This window comes from Thermobia domestica, chromosome 6 (assembly GCF_964235325.1).
Source record: "Thermobia domestica chromosome 6, izTheDome1.hap1.1, whole genome shotgun sequence".
NCBI lineage: Eukaryota > Metazoa > Arthropoda > Insecta > Zygentoma > Lepismatidae > Thermobia > Thermobia domestica.
Window position 1 is genome coordinate 222,503,674 of NC_137459.1, and position 25,931 is coordinate 222,529,604.

Here is a 25,931-nt window from a genome sequence, read left to right on the forward strand (position 1 = left end):
GACAGAATTCGCGACGACAAGAGATTTTGAACCGAGTAGTAACACGAATTCCCTGCTTTTAGTCGACATTTAATTTCTTCGTGAATATGATTTTTCGTCTGTTAATATTGATCCTAAATATTTGAAAGTATCCACTTTATCAAAAGCATTATTTAATATTTTAACGCCTCCACAATTTGCCGTATTACGGTCCCGACGCACTTCCATGTATTTAGTCTTCTCTGCATTTACTTCTAAACCCATGTCCCTGCAAGCGTTTAATAAGATCTCTGCATTTATTTCTACTGTTCTCCTATCATCCCCTATTAAATTTACATCATCAGCATATGCCATAACCTGGTGAATGCCGTTCAACTCTAGGCCCTGGTTGCTATCTTTGATTTTCCTTATGGCGTATTCCAGCACAAAGTTAAATAATAATGTCTACAACGCATCTCCTTGTTTCAGGCCATTTTCGACGTGGAAGCTCGGGGACAAAAATTTTCCTACCCGGACTTTACTTTGGGATTCACTTAAACATATCTTAATTAATCTAATTAGCTTTCTCGGTATTCCAAGTTCTGTAAGAACGTTGTATAATGTTTCTCTCCTAACCGAGTCGTAAGCCTTCCTAAAATCAATAAATAGTTGATGTACCGGGGTATTGTATTCCCACTTCTTTTCGAGTATTTGGCGAATGGTAAATATTTGGTCGATAGTTGATCGATTTCGTCTAAATCCGCATTGATAATCTCCAATAATTTCATCTGCGTATGGGGTCAATCTTGCTAACAGAATATTTGAAAGGATTTTATAGGATGTTGACAGAAGAGAAATGCCTCGATAATTCTTACTGTCAGTTTTGTCGCCTTTCTTGTGAATTGGAACAATGATTTACTCTTTCCACTCTTGTGGCAATTCTTCATTGTTCCAGATAAGGAGAATGAGTTTGTGTATCTTGTTCCACAATTTTTCGCCTCCAGCTAAAATTAACTCAGCCGGAATTTCATCTACACCCGGAGATTTGTGTTTCTTTAATTTCTTTATAGCGGCTTCCACTTCTATTTGATTGGGTTCTGGAATATACGGTTCTGCGGTGTGTATCTCCTTTTCTCCACGCACATTAGTTTTTGGCTGCGTGTTCAGCAAATCGTCAAAGAAATCTTTCCATCTATTTAAGAGGCTATCCGTATCAGTGAGAACTGTTCCGTCAGATTTCTTTAATATATAAGCACGAGATTGATAGCCTTTCTTAAATTCGCTGATCCCCTTATACATCTCCCGAATATTTTTATTTTTACTATTATCTTCAAGTTCCTTAATTTTAGCTTTCAAAAAATCCCGTTTCTTTGTTCTAAAAGTTTTGGAAGTTTCCCGCCTGATATCTGCGAAATTTTGTGTAGTTATTTCATTCGGATTTTGTAGCCACCGTAATTTTGCCTGTTTTCTCTTCTCTGCTAGTTTAATGCATTCTTGGTCGAACCATGGTTTGTTCCTACGTATTTCCGCGTGTCCCAATTTTTCTATTGCTGAACTTTTAATGCTATCTCTAATTTCAATCCAAGTATCCTCAACACTAGTGCACTCCGAGTCTTCTAAGACCGAGAATCTATTCGAAACTTCAATCTGGTATTCCTCTCTCACCTGGCTCTCTTCTAATTTCTTTAAATTAAATCTCTCCGTTTTCGGACATTGAATATTACCTTTATTCAACGATAATCTCTCCCGTATTATCGCTACTACCAGGTAGTGATCAGTGTCACAATCAGCCCCTCTAAACGACCGGGCGTCAATTATGCTAGATTGTCTTCTTCTATCTACTAAAACGTGATCAATTTGATTATGTGTTTTTCCGTCTGGTGATGTCCAAGTGTATTTATGAACGTCGCGATGTGGGAATTTTGTACTGTTCACGATTAGGTTTTTGGATGTTGCAAAGTTCACGAGTCTAACACCGTTGTCATTACTTTCCTTATGCAAACTTTCGTTCCCTATAATCGGTTTGAAAATATCCTCTCGTCCTACCTTCGCATTGAAATCCCCTAATAGAATCTTCATATGGTATCGCGGGAGTTGGTCAAATATCCGTTCCACTTCTTCGTAAAAACTATCTTTTATATCGTCACCCTTATCTTCAGTTGCAGCATGTACATTTAAAACAATAATATCACACCACCGTCCCTTAAGAGTAATAAAAGAAAGTCTTTCAGTAACAAATTCAACCCGTTTAATTGCTGGTAATATTCGTTTGTGAACGAAAAACCCTGTTCCTAACTGGTGATTTTTATTTCCTTCCCCGTAAAACAACGTAAAATTTCCGGAATTCTCAGATCCATTTCCTTCCCACCTAACTTCCTGAACTCCTACTAAGTCCATCCTGTATTTCTCTAACTCACTCGTTACAGATTTTAACGCGCCTGCCCTATAAAGACTTCTAATATTCCATGTTCCAGAGAATGTATCTATCACAGATAATAAATATTTGAAATTTCGATTAATGTTTGCTAGACCTTTCAATTTTCCACTATTCATTTCAACTAAATCAGCTTGCCATAAATCATGAATTCCTTTCGTTATAACGGGTATTCGAGGATAGTTTCGTCTTGCACCTTTATGTAATTCTGCAACTATTTGTTCTCGAACTGATTGTGACATATTTTTATCAATACTATTACACTAATATATATACAAAAACTAAAATATCATATTTACAATATACAAATCTCACATGTTAAATCTTTATTATGATACCCGGAAGGAACAGTATTTATATTACAATTTAAAATTTTTCTTTTGTCATCATACGGATCTAACGCTAATTTTTTACCTGATTTGTTGTTAAATTGTAATATTTACTTTTAATTTCAAATTGTGTTTTATGAATCGTTTCGTTTTGAAATATACATGATTTATGATCGTCAAACGTAATTTGTTCTTTAACTACATATTTCTTGATCCCTTTACATTTTTTCAATTCTTTATTTTCATCAGTTTTTATTGCATAATTTTTTGCTCGTAAATCAACATATTCAATGATAGGAACTCCATTTAATTCATCTTTCATTTTACCCAAAACGTGTTTATTTTTTGTGTTATATAAAGCATGATTTTCCGCATAATTAGAAGTATCAACATACTCGTTCATGTCTTTTATATCTTTATAAATATCGTCGGTTTTAATGTAGTAAATGAAAGAGTCAGTATCCATGTAAGTAATACTAATCTTATCTCCATACCGAGGCTCCATTATATTGTAATGGAATTCATACATTGCTAATTTTTATAATTCTAAAACTGTAGCTTCTACATAGATCGGTTTATTTAGAGTTACAGATTTTTTTAGCATATGGAATAATGCAAAATTGTCTCCTAATTTTACCCAGTTTTGAAACTGATCTTGCGCTACTAATTTTTTACACTTTTTTCATTATTAGTTAATTTTATATCAATGCGTTTTCGTACATTCTCCATTGTCTTTCCGTATACAGAATTATTTAATAACTTATAGAAATCTTTTTCAAATTCAATTGTAGCATTTGCACGACGCTGAGTATTTTCTTGTATATAAGATGCAAGCCATTTAGATTGACGAAACCATAATATTTTATGTACTTTTACCAATATTAAACCTTGTTTTAGATAAAATTGTAATACTCTATAATGCAAGATATAAGTCGATTTCGACTTAAGTGTTAATAGTAATTTTGAGTATTTACCATTCGGTGGAACTTCATTAGTGGGAGCACACGAAAAATCAGAATGGTATTCGTGTAAATAATAGGATACTCTAAATCCACTTCTAAAAAAAAACATTCACTATCAGTGGGCCAATTGATAATTTTATTCTTGTCTTGCCAATTGTCAATTTTATCCTCCCATCGAAAACCACCATATGGTAAATAATCAATCATTGATAGTCCGTACAGATTGTTCATGTCAATATACAGTAAATAAGATTTTTCTTTTTCCGCATCAAAATCATGTACGTAGGGATTATTAGCTTTGGCATACCTTAATACAGCTTGTGTGATGCCACCACGAATCGATTTTTCTACAAACATATACGTATTGATATCTGATAAAAGTTCAAGTTCAACTTTTGTATTATATAACATGGCTTGCCATGCCAAACCAGGTGCAGTAAAACAATTAATAGGGCCAATACTAAAAGCATTTAAACACGTCTTTCGAAAATTTTCCAATACATCTGCTGTGAGAAGTACATCACATTTTAAATATAGATCATGGTAGTCTCCTAAATTTTGACACTTAAACACACGCCAAATCAGTTTTGCATATTGATAGTCGGTCTCGGAAATTTGTGTTCCATTCAATTTGCTATTAAACGCCTCTCTTCCAGGAAATTCAGTTTCTTTAAATGTATCTAAATTTGTTATGTATTCATAAAAATAAGTTCCCTTACGGAGAATTAAAGGGAACTTATCAGCCAAAAAAATATTGCTTTGTACGAATTTTTCAGGTTTTAATTTTGACACCAAATTTTCGAGACTGTACGGAAGAAATTTAAATAAGTCTACAAAACGTAACTCAATAGGTCTACCATTAAAATAAAATGTTTGGAGAATGTGATGTATTTCTCAGTGCTTTCAGCAAATACAGATATATTGCCAGGTGTGCAACCTAGTTCTTTCACAAATAAATGTGCATCATAGGCAGATAAATTATGGAAGAATACAGGGATAAAATTCTTCTGACCTTTAATTTGCAATTTACAATTATTGCACACCGTGGCAATATATGTTCCAGTTAAATGGTTATGATGTTTAACTGTTCTATTGTTACTCATATATTTACTGTTGCAAACAGAGCATTCAGTGGATAGATTATACTCCTGTAACTGAGAACTATTTAATGGTATTATTGGTTTTTGTTGATCTAATTCCTAACTAACTAACTCTATGGCCTATGGAACCCGGAGGTTCAATGCCGCGTTCACAAAAGCTCTCCACTGACTTCTATCCTTAGCTAATTGGATCCAGTTTCTACTTTGTATTCCTATCTCTGCGAGATCCATCTTAATATTATCCTCCCATCTGCGCCTAGGTCTTCCTAATGGTCGTTTTCCTATGGGTCTACCAGTCAAGACTTTGAAAGCGTTTCTACTTTCTTCCATTCTAGCTACATGACCTGCCCACCTAAGCCTCCTAGACTTGACGACCCTAACAATGTTGGGTAAACCATATAAACTATGTAGTTCCTCGTTATGAAGCTTCCGCCATTCCCCATTCTCGTTCCTCTTGGGTCCGAATATTCTTCTCAGGATCCTGTTCTCAAATACTTTCAGTCTATGTTCTTCCCTCAGAGTAAGCGACCATGTTTCGCAACCATACAAAACAACAGGCATGATTATCGTTTTATATATTTTAAGCTTCAAATTCCTCGACAGAATTCGCGACGACAAGAGATTTTGAACCGAATAGTAACACGAATTCCCTGCTTTTAGTCGACATTTAATTTCTTCGTGAATATGATTTTCGTCTGTTAATATTGATCCTAAATATTTGAAAGTATCCACTTTATCAAAAGTATTATTTAATATTTTAACGCCTCCACAGATCTAATATGTTTATTATTTTTCTTAATTAATTCTCCATAGCAGACATAAACTTAATCGATACATTTCCTCCACGATAAATAACTAAATCTGATTTCATATATTTGTTACTCCAACATACAATATAACTAAAACTGCATGGTATATGTTCCTGAATTTGTATTGTATTAGATCCAATTTGTTTATTTATAGCTTTTAATAAACTTTCAAAATCTTTAACTATTATGACATCATTTTCTAATAACAATTTTAGTTTTCGAAATTTTAAAACATCTCCTTGTTTCGGCATGTTAATTTTGGTTGGAGTGTGTTCTTTACATAATTTCTCATGTTCATCTATTTTTGATTTGTTATAAAAAGATACTAAACATCGTCTACAAATAAATGTTTGATGAGTACCTAATTGATGTCTAACTAAACCATTTAAATTTGTAATTAAACAAGAATGAGAGTTTAAATATAATAAATCAATATGTTTACCTATAGCTGTGTTTTCGCGTATACGTAACGGAAAAATTGTTTCATCATCATAATTAATGCATATATATATTAATAGAAATTTGTTCCTTAGTAAATACGGAATTATACATATGTTCAAATTTGCTTATGTGTGCTACTTCAACAGGGAATTTTATATTCGTTTTTTTTAAATAACGGTAATAAAGTATTATTATATTGTATGTAATTATTTACACGATGTGGATGATCTTTTATAGGATACAATGCAGCTAGAATGCAATACATAAAACATCTATTATCGATATTTTGAATATTTAGAACACATTTTTTATATAAAATCCATTGAGTCAATTTTATAAAAGATGATGCTAACTAGTGATGTAAAAAAACGGTTTTTTTCTGTGAAGTTTTTTTCAATAAAAAACATCGTTCTTTTTCATGTTTTTTTTTCAAATGTCTGTTTTTCTTTCTGGCAACTATTACGAGGGTTGCTATATATATTTCTGGCCTAGGCAACACTAAGTGTTGCCAGGTGCAATCTGACATTTCCATTGGAAAGTTTGACATTTTGTAGCATAAATGTACTCAGAACTTTTTGACTTACGACAATTTTTTTTTCTTTTACAGGTACTTGAAGAAATCAACTTGGCAAAAAAATGGAATTAACTCGTGAACATTTTCGTGCGATCATTTTTCACAACTTTCGACGTGGATTATCACGACAAGAGTGCATCGATGAACTTAAATCTTTGTATGGCGACGAAGCACCATCCTATAGCACTGTGAAAAACTGGTACAACGAATTCAATCGTGGCCGACGCTCGCTCAAAGACGAATTCCGTGAAGGTCGTCCAAAAACAGCCGTTGTGCCAGAAAACATCGATGCCGTACGTGAACTGATAATGCAAGACCGTCATGTGACTTACCGTGAGATAGAGGCATGCCTAGGCATTTCTTCCACCAGCATACATTCGATATTGCATGAACACCTGGCCGTAAAAAAGGTTTGTTCTCGTTGGATCCCGCACAATTTGACAATCGCTCAAAAGAAAGCTCGTGTGGATTGGTGTAAAGAAATGCTGAAAAAATACGATCGCGGTGCTTCAAAAGACGTTTATAAGATCGTCACAGGTGACGAATCATGGATCTATGCGTATGAGCCCGAAACAAAACAGCAATCGACCGTGTGGGTCTTCCAAGACGAGCCAAATCCAACGAAAGTTGTTCGTGGAAGAAGCACTTCGAAGCAAATGGTCGCCTGTTTCTTCGGCATAACTGGTCATGTGGCGACTGTTCCGCTTGAGCAACGTAGGACGGTCAATTCTGAGTGGTACACCACCATTTGTTTGCCTGAAGTCTTCGGAGAAATTCGAAAAATGAACAAGAGAAGACGAATCATTGTGCACCATGACAATGCGAGCTCTCACACATCGGCTCAAACCAGCGCATTTTTGACCGGCCAAAACGTCGAAGTGATGGGTCATCCGCCGTACAGCCCTGACTTGGCACCCAATGACTTCTTTTTATTCCCACACATCAAGAAAAAAATGCGTGGTCAACGATTTTCGTCGCCAGAAAATGCTGTTGAAGCATTCAAAAACCATGTTTTGGAGGTGTCTCAATCGGAGTGGAAAAAGTGCTTCGAAAATTGGTTTGAGCGCATGCAAAAGTGTATAAATCTTGATGGAGAATATTTTGAAAAACAATAAAACCATTTTCGTTGATAAATATTCGTATTTTCATTATTAGGCCAGAAATATATATAGCAGCCCTCGTATTTATTGATTTATGTTGCAGATTATGGAAATAATCAACAGAACTTGAGTCGAAGCCTTTGTAACTTAAGAATCGTTTGTTTCTTTCTACCTATACGAGCAAAATTATGTGATCATTCCTTTCGGACCCAGGTCATTTTTGGTGTTTTCCTACATTTTCAGTTAGTGACATATTGTTCAGAAACCATTCATTCGATTGATATGGCTAAGACCTTGTTTTTTAGAAAATGGATGTGGCTATGTTTTGGTGTAAGTTGCATTGCAGTGTTGCCAATGGGTGGGAAATTATTGAGGGAAATGTAAGGGAAAAAATTTACAAAAAATTCCCTAACCGAATTTCAAAATTTTTTGTATCTATCACTACTGCTGCTATATGGGTTCAAGTCGCCTACAAATTTCTTTGGTATGTTGACAAGGTAAAGTGAAATCCTGAACTCGCTGGCTTCCATTCAAAGAGGGAAAGAAAAAAACCTCTGTCATCGTACATATGAAATTTTGACACTTTTTACGCCTCAGAAGCAAAAATCAACAGATATGTCGCAGCTACAGCTTCTATAATTATCCCATTGAAACTTTTTATGGTGCGTTCTGTAGGCAAAGAGGAAGCTTTCAGATAGTGGTACGTTTGTTTCAATGTAGCTAGCAAGAGGGTAATAATAAAAGGTAAAAGATAAATTTTTCGAATTTTTCACCTAAAATCGAAATCAATTGTTTTGGCTGGAAACACTGCCATCAGACTGACGAAAATTATCTGAAAATAAGCCTTAGTACTTCAAGAATATATTCTACAAGTATAATGGCAATATCTAACAAATTAAGCATAAATTAAAAAAAATGTCATTCTACTTCAGAAATTTACCATTTTCGTGCGCCCCCTAAGTACTTCATTGTAACGATCTGTACTTGCGTTTGGTAAGTAAGGACAAATGTTCGATTGGCGTAAGTTGACTTGCACTCGGACGTATAGGTACGGATTTATAAACAAAAAAATTCAAATTTTTTGCCCAAATTTAGGGAAATTTTAATTTCCCTAACTGGCAACACTGCGCGCAGGCCCGTCCAATTGATGTCAACAATTACGTATGCATCCGAGGTATCTACTGGGCAAGTCTTAAGGAGGTCTTTCTACAATTAAGGAAGCTAGAGAAAAAAAGTAAAGGAAATTCGAAATTAAAAAATTCTCGAATATTTGACTGGGGTGAAATTTGAGAAGGAAATTCGACACCAGAAGAAAAAGAAATTGATATGATAAACTATTGTCCAACCATACTTGGCAAGAATAATATCCCGATATCTTAATGAGTGTCCACACAGGAGAGTATTAAAAAAGTGACACACTCGTGTGTGCCACTTTGGCCAACTGGGCCACCGAGTGTACATTTGATTACATGTTTTGACTACTAGTCCGTGTTGTTGTTGTAGTTATAGTTTCGACTAATAATATCGTTGTTGTAAACAATAACTTTATAAGGAAAATTTTCTCTCCTTTTTACATCTTAGTTCCAACACTTTTGGTGAGAAATGCAGGGTGTTTCAAAATGAATATCGGGGTTTTAAGTCTTTTAGTACTTATTACATTTTACGTACAATTATAAGCAATGCATCAAGTAAAAGAGCACCTCAAACAGTCTTTGCTACAAGTGTTCAATGTGAGATTCATTCGTCACACGACACACATCTAGTCGATAGGCGAGAAAGGCCCATAAACTTTCCGCCATATGGCACAAAACACATTCAATTTAGGGGAGTCTCGTTTCAACTGCACCATCTCCTGAGGATTTGCTGACCGCCACGTACAAACATTATGAGTGTTCACATTAGCTCTTAGGTGAAATGTCGATTTATCACTGAAGACTACACAATCCAGAAAATCTTCATTGTTATGCAGCAATATTTCACGGCGAAATTGGCACGTAAACTGTAATCTGTAGGCTTTAGGCCTGTAGCAACTGCAAACGATAAGGACATAGTTGCAAGCGTATCCTTAACATTCTTCACACAGACGGTTGCACTGTAACTACAGATTCAGTCTTTATTAAAACACACACAAAAAAAATTCTGCTCTCTAGTCTCCATCTTTGCTACTTGCTCTTTCTAACGGCAAGCAGAAGAAACAATGCATGTGCATGCGTCCGTACAAAACTGTTTGAGTAGCTCTTCCACTTGATATAATATTTATAATTGTAAGCTAATTGTAATAGATACTAGAAAGTTTCAAAACCCTAATATTAATTTTGAAACACCCTGCATTAAATCAAATTGTGTCATCCTATATTCATGTTTTGTATATACATATTATCAGAGCCGACCCTAGGCAATTTGTCGCCCCGTGCAATGGCATAATTTGCCGCCTCCCCTTTCTCCAGAAAGAACAACTCTTAAAAGTCATGATTTTAGGTATGCTACTCCAGCATGAACAACGAAGGGGAGGGTAAATGCAGTTACACTCAGAAAGGCATAAATACATACTAAAAACGCAATCCCGTTGTGTCTGCTTTTTCTTTAAATATTAATCTATTATGTTAGTGACGGATAAAGCAAAAAACTTGCAGAGGAAAGATGGTAATCCATTTTATAAATTCAATATCGAGCTTCAATCTCAATGTATCAGTTTGCAATTCCAGTGCAACTAGCTCTTTCATCTTTATTTCTTGATTTTTCTTCTACATCTGTTAACATTAAAAAACTTGTTTCTATCTTCAATGATAAGGAACTTGTTTCTGATAAAAACATGACTAGTTTTCATATCAAAACTATGATAACTTACTAAATGAAACAGATATTCGCTACTATTCGAGAATTGAATTCTTACATTTGACAACAATTAAGCAATTTATGCTTGGATTTATTCGACCATTTGCTTTAGCATTGTCCATGTGATCTTAAACTAATGCAGGCTAAACAATTTATGAATGTAGTATTCAAAAGGTCAGCTTGGTAAATGTAAGTACCATCATCGTGAAGTCTGTTTCCAAGAAATATCTAATTTAAATAATATACTTACGACTGATTTTGCCGTACCCTCCAAACTTGCCGCTCCACGCAAATGCACGTGTTGCATATATGGTAGAGCCGGCTCTGCATATCATATATATCTAGTCGACAAATTATTTATATATGAGATTTAGAAAAATACTATTAGGCAAATTAGTATTAGTTTTTACCTTTAGACAAGTTATTTGAATTTTATACTGTTCGTGACATTATTATCGTACTTATTAAAGACCTGCTTTCACGAAAAAAACAAAATTTTATTTCTACTTTTATTTCTTAGTTGATATTGATGAAAACTGCTGAAACCCGAATTGTTAATAGGTATGGTATTCATGTAAGTTGTAAAATATTTGCAGTGTATCCGTATCTAGCGTTTAATTTATGCTGCATTTTACGGTGATTACACCTACATAAAAATATTTCATACTTAAATAGACGTAAGATGCATTACAAATGACTATTTAAAAAAAACTAATTTTAGAAAAAAACGAGAGGCAATGTATTTTTTCTAAAAAAACGTACATTTCTGAAAAAATACGAACGGTTTTTATTCTATTTACAACACTAATGCTAACAGTGGATCATATTTACTGATTTTAATTTCTAAGAGATGGTTGGGTTGAGAGCATAGAGACCACCCTGATTTCTTAATTGCTCTGTTTTCTTGTTCAACTAAAATTTTATTAAATAGTTTTTCAATTATAGCATTCACATCTGTACTCGATAAAATAATTTCGTTACCACTATTTACAAAGAATCTACATTTTTCTAAATCTACTGGTTTTACAAAGTTGTAGCCAAAGAAAAATTTACTTTAAAAGACGTATCATGTTGTTCCTGTTTTAATATATCTAAACAGTCTTTTCTTTTATTATTTAAAAATCATCCATTATTCTCATTTAAAATACTATCACATTTTAAAATGATTTTTTTCAAATTATTATTAAATAGAGTATCAGTTGATAAATTGATAGCATTTGGTTTAACCTTTTTCGTTGCCATTTTTTAAAATAACGCAACGTTACTATAATAGTTCAGAAGTGAGTTTTTTATAATATAATATTATTGTTATAAATGTCTTACCTATAAACAACTAAAAAACAAAACCACACTAATATAGACACACACAAAAAATCGGAACTTCAAATGATAAGAACTTTACACATTAAACACCAACAAGGAACTGATTACAAAAAATCTTCCCGATCAGTCTTTTATACCTTTTGTAATTGCACTGCGCAATATTGCGCAATAGAGATGATATCATCGAGTCACGGTCGGGGTTTCCCCTTTTTTAATCCTACCATTGAATGACAAGTTATACTATTAAATCAGTATTGTCTGTTAAAGAAAAAAACTAGCACAATGTTTTTAAAATCCGGATGAATGACGTAATGAGAATTATCGACATATGGCGGAAGTTATTATGTAACTGATAACAAACCACGGAATTTTGCATTCCTTTGCAATCTTTAAATATTATCCCCTTGTAAAAGAAAATAGAGGTTAGAACAATTTCACTCCTTAAAAGAATCTTTGTTATAGGGGGTTGGAACGAGTACACCCCTACTATGTTAAATAGTTGTGTGTTCGTACCCCTTTTGCTATATTCTGCTAAAATAAGGGTGGAACTAATTTGCTATGTTCTGCCATGTTCAAATAGGGGTTGGAAAATTACTCATAAAAGAGAACGAGTACACTCCTGTTATGTTTCGTAGTCTTATATCTGCTATGTGTTATGTTAAGATAAGGGTTGAAGTAGTTTTTTATGTATTCTCTGCTAAGTTCGAATAGAGAACGAATACACCCCTAAAATTAACTATGTTCAAATAAAGGTTGAAAAATGAGTCATAGGGGTGATCCGCTCTTCTGTGTGTTTGTAACTTCTGCTATGTTAAAATAAGGGTTGGAATGAATACACCCCTGCTATGTATTCTCTACCATGTTAAAATAGGGGTTGAAAACGAGTCCAACCCTAAAATGAACTATGTTTCATAGTCTGTGCTAAGTTAAAATAGGGGTTGGAAAATAAGCCATACTCTTGTATTAGATCTGCTATGTAATCTGTGCTATGTTACAATAGGGGTTATTAGCTCTGCTCGTAATTTCTGCTATGTTAAAATGAATACACCCCTGATATGCTTCGTAGTCTCTTTGGAAAATAAGTCATACTCTTTTACTAGTTCTGCTATGTTAAATAGTCTTATGTTCTGCTATGTGTTCGTAAGGGGTTGAAAAATATGATCATAAAAGGGAACGAGTTCACCCCTAAAAATGTGCTCATAAAAGGGAACGAATACACCCCCTAAAAAGTGCTCATAAAAGGGAACAAATACACCCCTAAAATGGAAGCCGTAAAAGACTGTGGATTGACAGTTCACGATGCTCGATTTCCCAGGGGCTCCTGAGTTGGCCAAGTATGGCCTAATATGTTCTAGTATGTTCCAGATCGATCCATTTTCTACTACTATCAATCCTTCAAACACTACTGAAGGGGGAGTTCTAACTTAATTTCATACACATACTTTAAAATAAAAGATTTCGACTAAAATTGCCACTTTAAAAACTTCATTTCAGAGAATGACTATGAGAAACAATAAGATCCTGTAAAATACATTATAAAACACACACACACAAGACTCTATATACCTTCAAAATGACATTTCCAAAAGTTCAGACGCAACTAAATAGGTTTTTCAGACCTGAAAAAGTTAACCATTCTGAAGATGAAAATATTTACTCTTTCTTTCGAAATAAATTCTTTCAAGTCACCTCCGATTGGGATTTCACCTTGGAGTGAAAACCGTTCCTTCGTCATTATAAGGTTCACATACGCCTTTTCGACGCAAAAGATCCAGTTCGGATTCTCGGTGAGAGCGCATGTGTTTCGGAACCCACTTTGAGCTGTAGATCTACGTCTCATATAGCCTCAGTGCTCAAAGAGACGATAAACTCAAGATCAGCCATCAAACCGAAAATGTATTTACGTCGCCTTTTCACACTCATCAAAGAGTATTAAGTGATTTATTTTTAAATATTACATTTACAATCAAACAAATTAACTTGGAGTGCTGTCTTTAAAAATATTTAATTTTAATTTCACATATATATTAGACAACTTCGCGTAAAATGATACTCGTAAATCCTCTTGTTGACCAACACTTTTTTTTAAAAAATCGCCAATTGATATATAATTTTTTATATTATTTTAATTATTTAAACCACATTTACGTATAACTTGCAGTGCATATGTAGAGTAAACAAAAAAAAAGCAATCCTATTATGGTCATTTTTATGAAAAAAACATTGAATGATGATTTTAAAGTATCCTGTATTGAATTAGAAGAAATTTTAGATAAAATAATTTTGTTATTTTCATACTTGTTTATATAGTAATGTAAAGATTTATCACATCATTGTGTACAAAAGGAATTAACAAATGTAGTTACTTTTTCTAGAATATTTAAATTAGTTCGTATTGCAAAATTATACAACAAATATAGTTAGCACTACATGATACATAATAAATAGGATAGTAATGTTTTATTAAAGTTGCGGGTATGTTGGCTAAACTTTTATTTAAGTTTCATTTTCAGGTTGTGACAATCAAGTTCCTTCTTTTTATTGAAATCTTGCTAATTGTAATATTTGATAAATATAAAAGTTTGAGTTATACTTTACGCACATATTAAAATTGAATAGCATTAAATTAGTAATATTGAGAAATATTTTTTGGATTAAAAGAGATTGTTGAGTGGAGTTTAACGTCCCGTTCAGCAGCAAGACCATATAAGACGTGGACCTACTGATTAACGTGAAATCCGAACCACATGAGCTCCCGAAGGGAATCGAACCCGAGCCTCCCACGCTGGTTTAAAAGAGAGTTGTTTAACAAAATACAACTAACAAAATGTAAACATAATACTAAATAAAAAAAAACTAGTATACCGGATGTGAACTGCTGATCATCACCAAACTTGAACATTTAGTGAGTGCGTACTAACTGACTGCGGCACGATTGCTAGCTTATTAAATACATCTTGATAACACATATAAACAAATTATACGAAAAGGGGTGGTTGCTTCATTTTTTAGTTTAGTTAAATGGTTTTCTGAACATAATTAACACTGTCGTCTTGTCAATGTTTTGTTAAAATTTGCTTTTTAAAATTTAACCTATAAATAAAGTATCTCAAAAGTCCCTCATGTTAGATAGATGAAGTTTGATATATTAACTCCTCATTAAAATAAATGGTTCCGTGTAATCGAGTTTTCGAATGTTCAGAATCTACAGGAAATGGTATAAAGGTAATTTATATATTACTTTCTGAACATATAAATATGAATCGAAGGTTTCTGTCTCCTCATCACAGGTAAACGCTGAACTATGTAAAACGAATTTTTGAAAATCAGAATCACTTGGATAGAGTTGAGGTGATTTTGAGTTTAAATTCCCTTTCAACAGCGAGGCTATATGAGACGCGACCTACTGATTAATGTGCAATCCGAACCCCGTGAGCTTTTTCTGGGAATCGAACCCAGGTCTCCCACGCCAAATCATTTGGCTAAAGTCGTGATTTCATCATCTCACTTTCGCCAAAATATATATCCTAAAGCGGAAGGAGATTGAAGAAGCATGATAAAAATAGTGTATCCTGCAAGTCAGTAATAAGTGACTTGAATCTACTTATATAAATTCGTCAATGAAGTAAGTGAAAACTTATCCCAGCGTTTACGATAGCCTAGCTTCTAAAAGGAGAAAGGGCAATTTGTAAAAATTAAGTTGATGTTGATTGCCTCTTCACCACGTGGTGATAATTTCAGGGGACAGCACAGGGGCACATTTTCTCCTGGGACCAATGAAATTCTTACCACTCCCGTCCAAACTTCCGAAGAAACCGGTATTTTTGCAGTGCTACTTTAACCGTGTGTATTGAAATTCTCCCCCTGAAGAAATAGTTTGTACTCATCACTTTCATCACGGATAATGACTGAACCGTTTGAAATTAAACTTCAAAGGTGGTCGAATCATTTTTTTTTTATCATATTGCTTTCATTAGAGTCGGTATCCTAAGAGAGAAATCTGCTCCAAATGTGTGATAAAAATATAGTATCTTCCGAAACTCTTAAAATAGGCAGATTAAATTTTGTTTATAAACTGGTTTTGAAAAGTAAGATGACACTTGTCCCAATAAAGGGGTATGAACACATTGGAAATTCTTGGCCATCCTCTGTATAGCTATGGTTTAGCCCCTTCGTGATGAAATCGAAAGTATTATTTTATTTAAATTAATGATATGTTGATTAAGTTTTATTAAAGTTTCATTTTCGCGTTTAAATTACTAACCAAATACCTTTTATTAATAGTAGAGAGCTGTATAATGAAATCTCGGGAACAAAATTTTAAAAATACTGTAGGCACGAAGCTGGAACTAATGATCATCGAAAAAAAGGGGGGGCACTAAATTATGCTTTAACAAATCACCCTACTACTTGTTGGAAAACACTATAACGAATAGAGAGAACAGGTGTTTCTTTAAAAAAGAAAAAAAAAAGACTGTAGGGTATGTGATTTGTACTGATGGTTATGGAAAAATTTAAAGATAAAACATGTCTAAAATATCAAAAGTGAACTTGACTCCCTCGTGCATTGAATGTGCCAGTTTTGAGTCAAAGATCAATTCACACATAGCGTATCATGCCCATGTCATTCCCCTGCCATGATCCGTCCGTGTCACTGCCGTGACCATTCACACACATCATGCCGTTCTGTGGCGTGCCACTATTTCTTACTACGCCCTTTCCCTTGTTTCGGATCAACTTCGTGTCCCTTCGTGTACTACGAAGAAAGCCGAAGGATCGCGACCGACACAGTTCCACTTCAAGCTATCGAGTCAGAGTGATTGAATTATATAATTGTATTTTATTTATTTATTTATTTACTAAACAAATTGCCGATACAGCAAAAATACCATTATTTTTTAAAATGTTTATTATTTTCATGAAGCAGAGAGAATTTTCTGCTTGGCTTTAGAACTATCCCTACTAAATTTTAATCGACATTTAATGGTTTACGTTCATTATTTCTGACTATTTCTTACACATTACTTGCAGAAACTATGCGGAGTAAATGTTTTATTTAATGACTATTTTATGAAAGTTTAGTCATATGTTAATTAAAATTTCACTATTTGTAAGTTTCTCATTTCGGTTATGAAAATGATTATAAATAAAGCTTCCGGCTTTTATAAAATCCTTGACAACTTTAATGTTTTTAAAGACATAATTCTAAATTATTTGGAAATATTCAAATAAACTAAAATGAAAAGCATAATATTAGAAGCATTATTAGAACAAAACATTGTTCCTTTAAAAATTCACAGAATCAAGCTTTTCTAAAAAAAAAAAGAAAATGTGAGGTGCAGGTAGCCAGAGCCGAAACTACTGTTACCTAAGAACACCAACACAAAATAAAAAATAAAATAATTGAAGAGGAGTGGCTGGGGATATTCAAAACAACAGAGATATTTGCATAAAATGCAAATTACAAAACATCTAAAAATGATTTCTTCCCTCTTGGAGATAATGGTACTCTCCTGCAAGAGCCGCCACTCCCTTAAGTAAGTCGGTAGAGCATAAAATTTAGAAAATGGGAACAGCAGATCTCAGGGTTATCTGCATAACAGCCATGGTCAAGATGCTACTATAGTGAGTCATTTTATTTTCCCAAAAAAGGTTAAAAAAAATCTATACTTTACAATTTACAGGTAGCAGCCTGTTTAAGAGCTCACTCTACTCATGACTGTTATTATGGTTCCTTGGGCATTAATATTCTCTCTGGGCCCCATTCAGAGAGCCGGTCAGACATACACAAAACAAGGGAAAATGGTTCCTGGTATCACCCTCCTGGAAAACAAACATTTTCATTAGCAGTATGTACTCACCCTGCAGCAATTGCGTTGAACACAGATTCTGGATAGAGATGTTGGTTTTATTTCCAATATAAAAGCACCATAAAGTGGGAGCTGTCGAGGTATACTCACTCCACTACACTCACACATTATTTCCTTCGGTAGTGCACTACTATAACACTTACACAATTTTTATATATATTTATATATATATATATATGTAACACTTCTTTTCTATATATTGAAAAAAACAACAAAAGAGGGGAGGACGAAACTGGATAAATTAAGGTCTAGTTGAACTTAGTAAAATAAAAAGAAAATATATACAGATTTCTTAACTCCTCATTCTTGAAGAGTTTATAGTCTCTGAACAGTCTGAGAGGAGTTATCAATATTCACACAAATTCTTATCTGGTATTAATAAGTTACTAGACGAAAACACAAAGTTAAATGGTTGAATAGCATAGCTATCTCGTGGCAATGTTCCCGTAGTTAAACAGAGGGTTAAAACACGCACACAGTTCTAGTTCCACTTCGCATGTCCTTCCACATTTTTATTCCACTGTGGGTGGGTAAATGTCCTTCACCATGTTGACGACTGGATAATTATGTATCTACAGTAGACCTCTAGAATGTCCATGAAGGCATTCAAAAAGTGATGCTGGTAGCCTTGTACACAAGTCCAAGGAAGGCTCCGTGTTAAAGACGATACGGGCCTTTTTAACAATCTCTACTAGAGATGTGTTACTTTACTTGTTTCACTGGAATATTTAAAATGAAAATTCTTCCCCATATTTACGAGTGCGGTTTTATAAGATATACACTTATCTATAAGTGACGGTTAGCACATTTGAAGAAAAATAAAGTTATAATAAATGATTTCAATGATTAAGCTCCATGATCAACTGCAGTTAGTTGTAAGTCTTAGTCGCAAACACTGCAGATATGTGCTCTTGGTTAACACATTCTTGGAACACTCGAAAGTGACATGTAGAATTTTAAGTTCACTACACACACGAGTTTATAGTATGTATCACGGGAAAATTCTCGGGGACTATGTCCACACATCCCGGGTTAGCCGCCACTGATATGCAAGAGACGATATTTTACGTGTTCTCACCACTGAATATAAGAACGAACTCCACTTGTTTTCTCTCGAAAACAAGTATATCTATTCACAAAACTAGGAAAGGAAGAAACTCGCTTCCTCCAGAGTCTCTGACAAAGGTTTTTGTCCCTTCAGGCTATCTTCTGGGTGGTCCTCTCTGCAAAACACCAGTTCAGCCGCTTCTGGTTGCAAATTCTAACCTTCACCCCTTTGACAAGTGCTGCTCTAGGTACAAGACGGAGAACTTTGGAAACTATCTGCTACTAGCAGAAATCTTTGATAGTTTCTATAAACAATATGTTTATCTTACTTCTTTCACACTTATGGAATAGAAAAATACATATTAAAATACACAGAAATAAGGAACAATATTTTTACAATACATTGATATGAGATACATGACATGTCATCTCTCCCAGAAGCTGAAGTAAGCCCAATTTCCTGCGGCTGTCCTTCAAGCTGTCTGCTGCCAATGGTATCCATGTTTGTAGGGAGAGAGATAGAGGAAACATCTTTATTTATTCTTAATTTTGACAATTACAAGATCCAAATGTCTTGTACGAATAGGGATCACGATGATAAAATAAATCAGGAATTTTGAACGGTATTTCCAAGAACGTTTTGAGCGTAATACATTAATATTAATATTATACATAGAAAATAAGTCAAAACAGAGTAAGACATTTTAAATTGGTGTTGCATCTTGGGAACAAACTAAAGGTCCGCTGGCTGACGTTACCGGTCCTTGGTGAAGAGGGGGTTGGAAGTGACGCTAGAGCTCGCTACATAGAAAATCACACCTATAGAAAACTAAAATCTCGCATGTAGAAGCGAAAAATTTTATGACATTTGAAACAATACAAATGGTGTGTTTCTACCCACTGTATCCAAGTCAGTGTGGTTCCACTAAGGAAGTTTGTAGGCTACTTCCTGTGTATAAACATTCTCATTTAGTTCCTCTTCTGGTGATTTCTATACATGGTGAGTTGTGAAGACCTCACATCTCGAAGTATAGGCGACAAGAAGTCGGGAAGAAAAAAAAACTTCTCTCAGCGCTAGCTCTGTCTTCCAGCATTCTGAAATCCATGTATGATTCCTATAGAATCTGCCTATTTCTTTTCTAATTTATCCATCGTAGATGAATTTTAATATAATTCTTCCTTCATCCCCATTTTAATATACATTATACAAAGACTCGGTAATTAGATGCAAACCGTAGATACACTATAACAAGCCTATAAAGGAAATAAACACAATGGAATAAATACAATACAATATTGTATTAATATTTACGTACTACGCTCGGTGTTTTACACATTTCTACTCATAATATCTAATTAATATGCAATGAATATGCTAATAATAAGCAATTAATTATACCACAAAATTATATATTTACATATCACTATGTAAATGTGCTCCTCATCTGCATTTTGATATGCAGATGATGGAGAAGGACATGGGCCTTCTACAGTTTTCCCCCCTATGATTCTAGGTGCTGTACTTTCTAGTACAGGACGTAGATCATAAAGAGGACACATTTTCGTTCCTGAAAATATAAGTACACTAACATCTAAGGTTAAAAAAAATTAAAGTAAAAACACACAGTAAACATAATAAATGAAAAGCTAAATATTGAGAATTCAGTATTCCCTGACTTTACTTACACATAAATGACATAAGTTCCCATACATACACTAATACACTAGTTCACGGAATACACACTAACACTAACACTATTTACACATGTGTCACATCCGGGTATTGATGCATCAATGTGTGACCTGTTTCATCTCTATTGACCAGTACCACTGTGATCCTTTTCTTCTCTAGAAATGAATGGCTTTAAAAGGAAAGCATTCCTGGTCATTTTGCCCTCTTTTTTCGCTGGATCCCCTAGTGTGTACATATTCCGGCCAGTGGTAGCGACAATTTGCCATGGCCCCGAGTACAAGAGCAAGACCTTTTTCGACACACCTGCTAGAGCATCCGACTTGGGGAAAACTCTAGATAGAACAAGGTCACCCACTTTGTACTCTACAGTACGGTGTGACTTGTCGAAATTACGTTTTCGTGCAGCAGCATTCTTTTTGTGGTTCTTACGAGCAATTTCAATATAATACTGCACGTCATGGCGTTGGTCCACGTCTGGGATCTCAAATAGCCTTGCTATGTCTCTAGACATAGACTGTCCGAAGTGACACTCTAATGCTGACACGCCAGTGGTCAGGTGTTTCGCCGAATTTAAGCACTTCTCAATTTTATCCAAGTATTTGGGCCACAATCTTTGGTTATCATGGCACAATTTACGTAGCAAACGTACTGTCGCCTTGACAGCCACTTCTGCCATCTCACCTTGCGGATAATAGGGCGTAGAAGTGATGTGCCTGATACCCAGTTCTGCTAACTCATTTTTCCAGCGGTTAGACTGGAAAGGTGACCCTCTGTCTGTCAGGACTAGTTCCACACTAGGGTTCACTTTTAGGTACTCCTTTAGTTTCCTAATTGCAGTGGTAGTGTTGGCTTTTCTACACGCATACAAACCAACGAGTTTTGAAAATGCGTCATAGAATACTAATATATAATGGACTCCCCCAATTCCCTTGGTTAAAGGCCCTAACCAGTCAGCGCAGGCCAAGTAGCCTGGCTTCTCAACAACGACGGGATTCAGTGGTCCCGGACGATAACATTGGGGAGGGTTGCTCTTCTGACATAATTCGCAGGAAGCACAAAATCGCCTCACACTTGCTCTCATCTTCGGCCATACGAAAAATTCTGATAGAAGTGGTAATAGTTTGCTAGCCGACATGTGCCCTCGATCTGAATGGTAATAATCGAGCAGTGGAACTACTAACACTTCTGGGATGCATATTCGGACTCCTTCCCGGTCACGCTTGCATAAGCGCCCGTTCAACACTTCAAAACGGTGACAAGCACCATTCACCTTTGGTGAGTCCGTCTTCTCTTCGACATCTCTCTTGATTTTGCCGTAGACAGGATCTGAAGACTGCATCTCCGGTAGTATGGCTATCATCTTCCTCAACTCACACGGGATTTCAGTCAGAATGGACATCAGCGACTCCTGGAGGATAGGCTTCCGTGCAACACTGAGGTCTTCTTCTGTGTGATGAGGGTACCTGGAGTGATAATCACTCAGATTCTCATTGGACTTAACAAACTGGAATTCAAAATTGAAATTGGAGAGCAGCATCGCCCACCGGGTGATGCGCTGGTTTGTAAGCCTACAGTAGAGAATGAACTTAAGTGCAAGGTGGTCACTGCGTATTATGAATGTAGTCCCTACTAAATATTGTTTAAACTTAACAACCCCATCTATCAGTCCAAAAAATTCTTTTTCAGTTATAGAATAGTTTTTCTGTGCTGCATTAAACACACGTGACGTAAATGCAATGACACGGATATCATCATTATCATCACGCTGGTACAACAGAGATGAACACGCAATGTCACACGCATCACACTCTAGAATCAGCTGTTTGTCAGGCAGAACGGTTTTCAGCACTACTTCCTCCTGGAAGATCTGCTTGATCTTCTCTATCGCTGCCTGATGTTCTGGTTCCCACTTGAACCTCACATTCTTCTTTAGAAGTTGGAACAACGGATGGAGAACTTCTGAGTACTTCCTACTAAAACATCTATAGTACTGGCAGTAGCCAATGAAGGAACGCAGTTCCTTTACGTTCCGGGGTGTTCTAAAGTCCAACACCGCCTTCACTTTCGCCGGATCTTTACCGATACCGGATTGCGAAAGATGGAAACCAAGTATGTTCAAGCTTTTTCTGGCAAAATTGCACTTTTTCAGCCTGAGAGTTAGGCCGCCCGCAGTGAGTAAACCCAACACTCTGTCGAGGTGTACTATGTGATCATTGAGGCTCCTGTCGGCTAGAATCAGGTCATCAACGTATGCGCCGCAGTACTCTCTAGCTTCTGATCCAATCAGCATATCTAATGCTCTGACGCAAGAAGCAAGGCTTTGTTTCGTCCCAAATGGGAGTTTCTGGAAAACATACGAAATGCCTTCATGTAGGAATCCTAAATATTTCTGGTCGCTTTCTTTTACTTTGATCTGCAAGAACATCTCCGTTGCATTGACACAGCTAAACCAAGAATTGTCACAAATGTCCTGGAGAACAGATAGGGGTGGCATTGGTCTGTCGGAAAGGTCACCAGAAAGTTTGGCCAGGGCTCGGCCATCTATACAGACCCGGATACGTCCGTCACTCTTCGGTGTCACTACCAGAGGGTTTATATAAGCCGTAGGCTGCTTCTTGATCACCCCCCAGGCCAACCAACGCGAAATTTCATTAGATACTAAATTCCTGAATCTCTTTGGGTAAGGATATAATTTTGTCTTGATTGGACGTTCGTCCGTTACTCCAATCTCATGCTCGTAGTTAGCTATGCAACCTGGCTTGACATCAAAAAGCGCTTGGTGCTTGAGAAGAACAGCTTTCAAACTTTCTCTTTGGGAGGCTGAGAGATCTGAGTAGTTCGATACAAACTCCTCTATCTCTGAATGGGAGGCACGTGTGTTCACTTTCATCCACTCTTCTGGTGGGAAAACGTGAACTGCCATTTCTTGGGCACTTGGGAATCTCCCATCGTCCAAGTTTGGGGCACGAGCTGCCTTTTCTCTGCAGGTCTTAGGCTCATTCTGTGCACTAACCCGTATGGCCTTCCGTCTTTCGTCTGACGGGGAAAAATTACACTCAAAATTATCTACTTCATCATACATACTAAACGGTTTCTGGCACTCTCCACTCAACTCCAAACAACGAACTACTAGATCCTCAGTCTCGCAATCTACTGATCTAAACTTCACTTCTACATCATAAGGATGTTTGAGATGTAGAAGGCCGGTGTCATAGTCTAACACGGCACGAGATTCGGTAAAAAAAGTTGGATCCTAAAATCAAAGATCTGTTCAGACCTGAAATTATAATGCCTAGAGTATGAAATTCCTTCCCATGTATCTGAATGACTAACAGCGTCTGGCCTATGATCGTCGCTGATTTAGTTCCAAAAGCAGACGTAACCCGTATATTATTTGCACTCAAAAATGCGGGTGGGGGATGGCTATTTGAGACAGTGTCCCAAATTTCTTTCGAAATTGCAGAGCAAGTTGCCCCTGTATCCAATAAAGAATTAACTTCTTTTCCAAACAAAACCACTTTTATCTCTGGCAGTGAGATGACGTTATTGGTTGGTAATTCATCATTACAAGAATCAAACAAATTCTTAAATATTCCATTTGCCTCTTCATAGATTTCCCTATCTAGATCAATGTGTTCTCCATTCCTACTCAATAATGTTAACTTATTTTCCAACATGCCTTCACTAAAATGCTTCTTTGACTTTATTGCTAAACAAAAATTACAATTTCCCTCTTCTTTTTCTTCTTGAGTTACGAAAATTTCTTTCACTGCGGTTTCGCAAGAGTTTTCATCAAAATGTCTCTTTTCTACGTTCTCTTCTAAATGTCGCACATACTTGGAATTTAAATTTGACAACTCGGGTGTACTCGTTTTCTCCAATTCCATCCTACTGTTGTTCCAAGCATATGCGGACAATCCTCATTCTCGTGACGAAGGAGAAGAGGATTGGTTATTCCTGGTATTGTTTGTGTTTTGACTGGTAGGAGGGGGCGCTCGGTCATAACGTTCGAGTAATTGAATTTCCTCGTTCTCTTGACGGAAGGAATTTCCTCGTTGTCTATCCGTGCTGCGCATTCCGCCCCTCCTACCGCGGGCTACAGACCGTTGTTGTGGGTGGAGTGGGAGTTCCCCCCACGTGACCAGCCAGACGACCCACTTCCGCTGCTCTGCTTGCGAGGCGGGGAGCGCTGGTGGTTGTTTTGGTTCGTGTTGGATTGTCTCTGTCTCTGATAAGGACGCTGGTTCTCTCTTGTTCTGTTTTTCTTTCGAACAGCGTGCTTACCGCTATGGCCAGAGGGGTTATTTTCCTCATTTTCTATGCTCACTTGGAGCATGTTGACCCCTTTCCTCTGGTTTGTTTGGTAGAACTGGTCGCGATTAGTCATCGACGACTGCAGCTCTTGGACCAAATTCAATAGTTCGGCTATGGATTTAGGGCGAGACGAGACTATTGCCCTAAATAGCCAATTGGGAAAGTGCCGCGGAAGTACCTTTAGTAACGTCGCATCTGACATGCGGGGCTCTAAAATACTGTTTTTGTGCAGCAAATCCAACAGATACTCTGCAGGGCATTTGTGCACTCTGCTGTCAAAATGGGAAGTTAGAATATTTGCCCTTAGGTTGGCCAGCCGCTCTTCGCTAAGATAGCAATTCCGAAATTCATACACAAAATCTTCATAGCTTTTAATTTTGCTTCGGTTCACCTGGAACCATTGGTAACAGGTGTTCCGGACGGCTCTAGGGATGAAGCTAAGTCTCATCTCGTTCGGTACTCCAGTGACCTCGAAGTACCGGTCGAGATCTTGGAGAAAATTATAAGTTTCAGTCTCTGTCTCGTTTCCTGTATACACAGGCAGGGTGACATCTCTGTGTATCAGTCCTAGCGCAGTTGCTAGACTTTGTCTCGTCTCATGGGTACATGAGCGAGACGTCGACGGAACAGGGTCTGTCTCGTGGGAAGTAGCGAGGTTCCCAGGTTGAGAACCGGGCAGATCGCGACTCGAGGTGTTGGTTGGTGATGGAGGACGTTCTTGGGTGGCGGAGACAGAGATGTTTGCGAGTCTCCCCTCAATCACCTCACTTGTCTCCTTCTGAATATAGTTCTTCCACTTTTCTTTTCTAGTTGCGTGCACACATCCTGTACGGTATCTTGCACCTGCTGGATGCTACCGTTGCACTCTGAACGAATCCCCTCGAGTGGCGTTTCCTGCTCGATTTCCCCCCTGAGCCTGGCTAATTGGGAAGCGAAACTCACTTCCACTCTCCTGACCTGATTATTTAGTTGGATCGTGGGGCTGTTCAACACGAGACGAGACCTGTTGAATACTGTCAGTGAGATCAGAGTAATTTTCTTCCAGTTGTCTGGCTACGCTTGTGGCATTTTCCTGTACCTCGTCTAACCTACTTGAAGTCTCGGCTACACGAGTAGACAGTTCTTCTCGGGTATGGTTAATC

At 36.4% G+C, this 25,931-nt stretch overlaps 1 protein-coding gene across 1 annotated transcript in view; it reads left to right on the forward strand.

Moving 5' to 3' along the window:
- The window catches only part of LOC145687465 (uncharacterized), a 33,610-nt gene extending 7,907 nt beyond the window's left edge, over positions 1–25,703 (forward strand). The window contains exon 2 of the mRNA XM_081760918.1: positions 25,600–25,703. Coding sequence (XP_081617044.1) covers positions 25,600–25,703 — 104 coding nt within the window. The remainder of the gene's footprint in view (positions 1–25,599) is intronic.
- Positions 25,704–25,931: the final 228 nt, after the last annotated feature.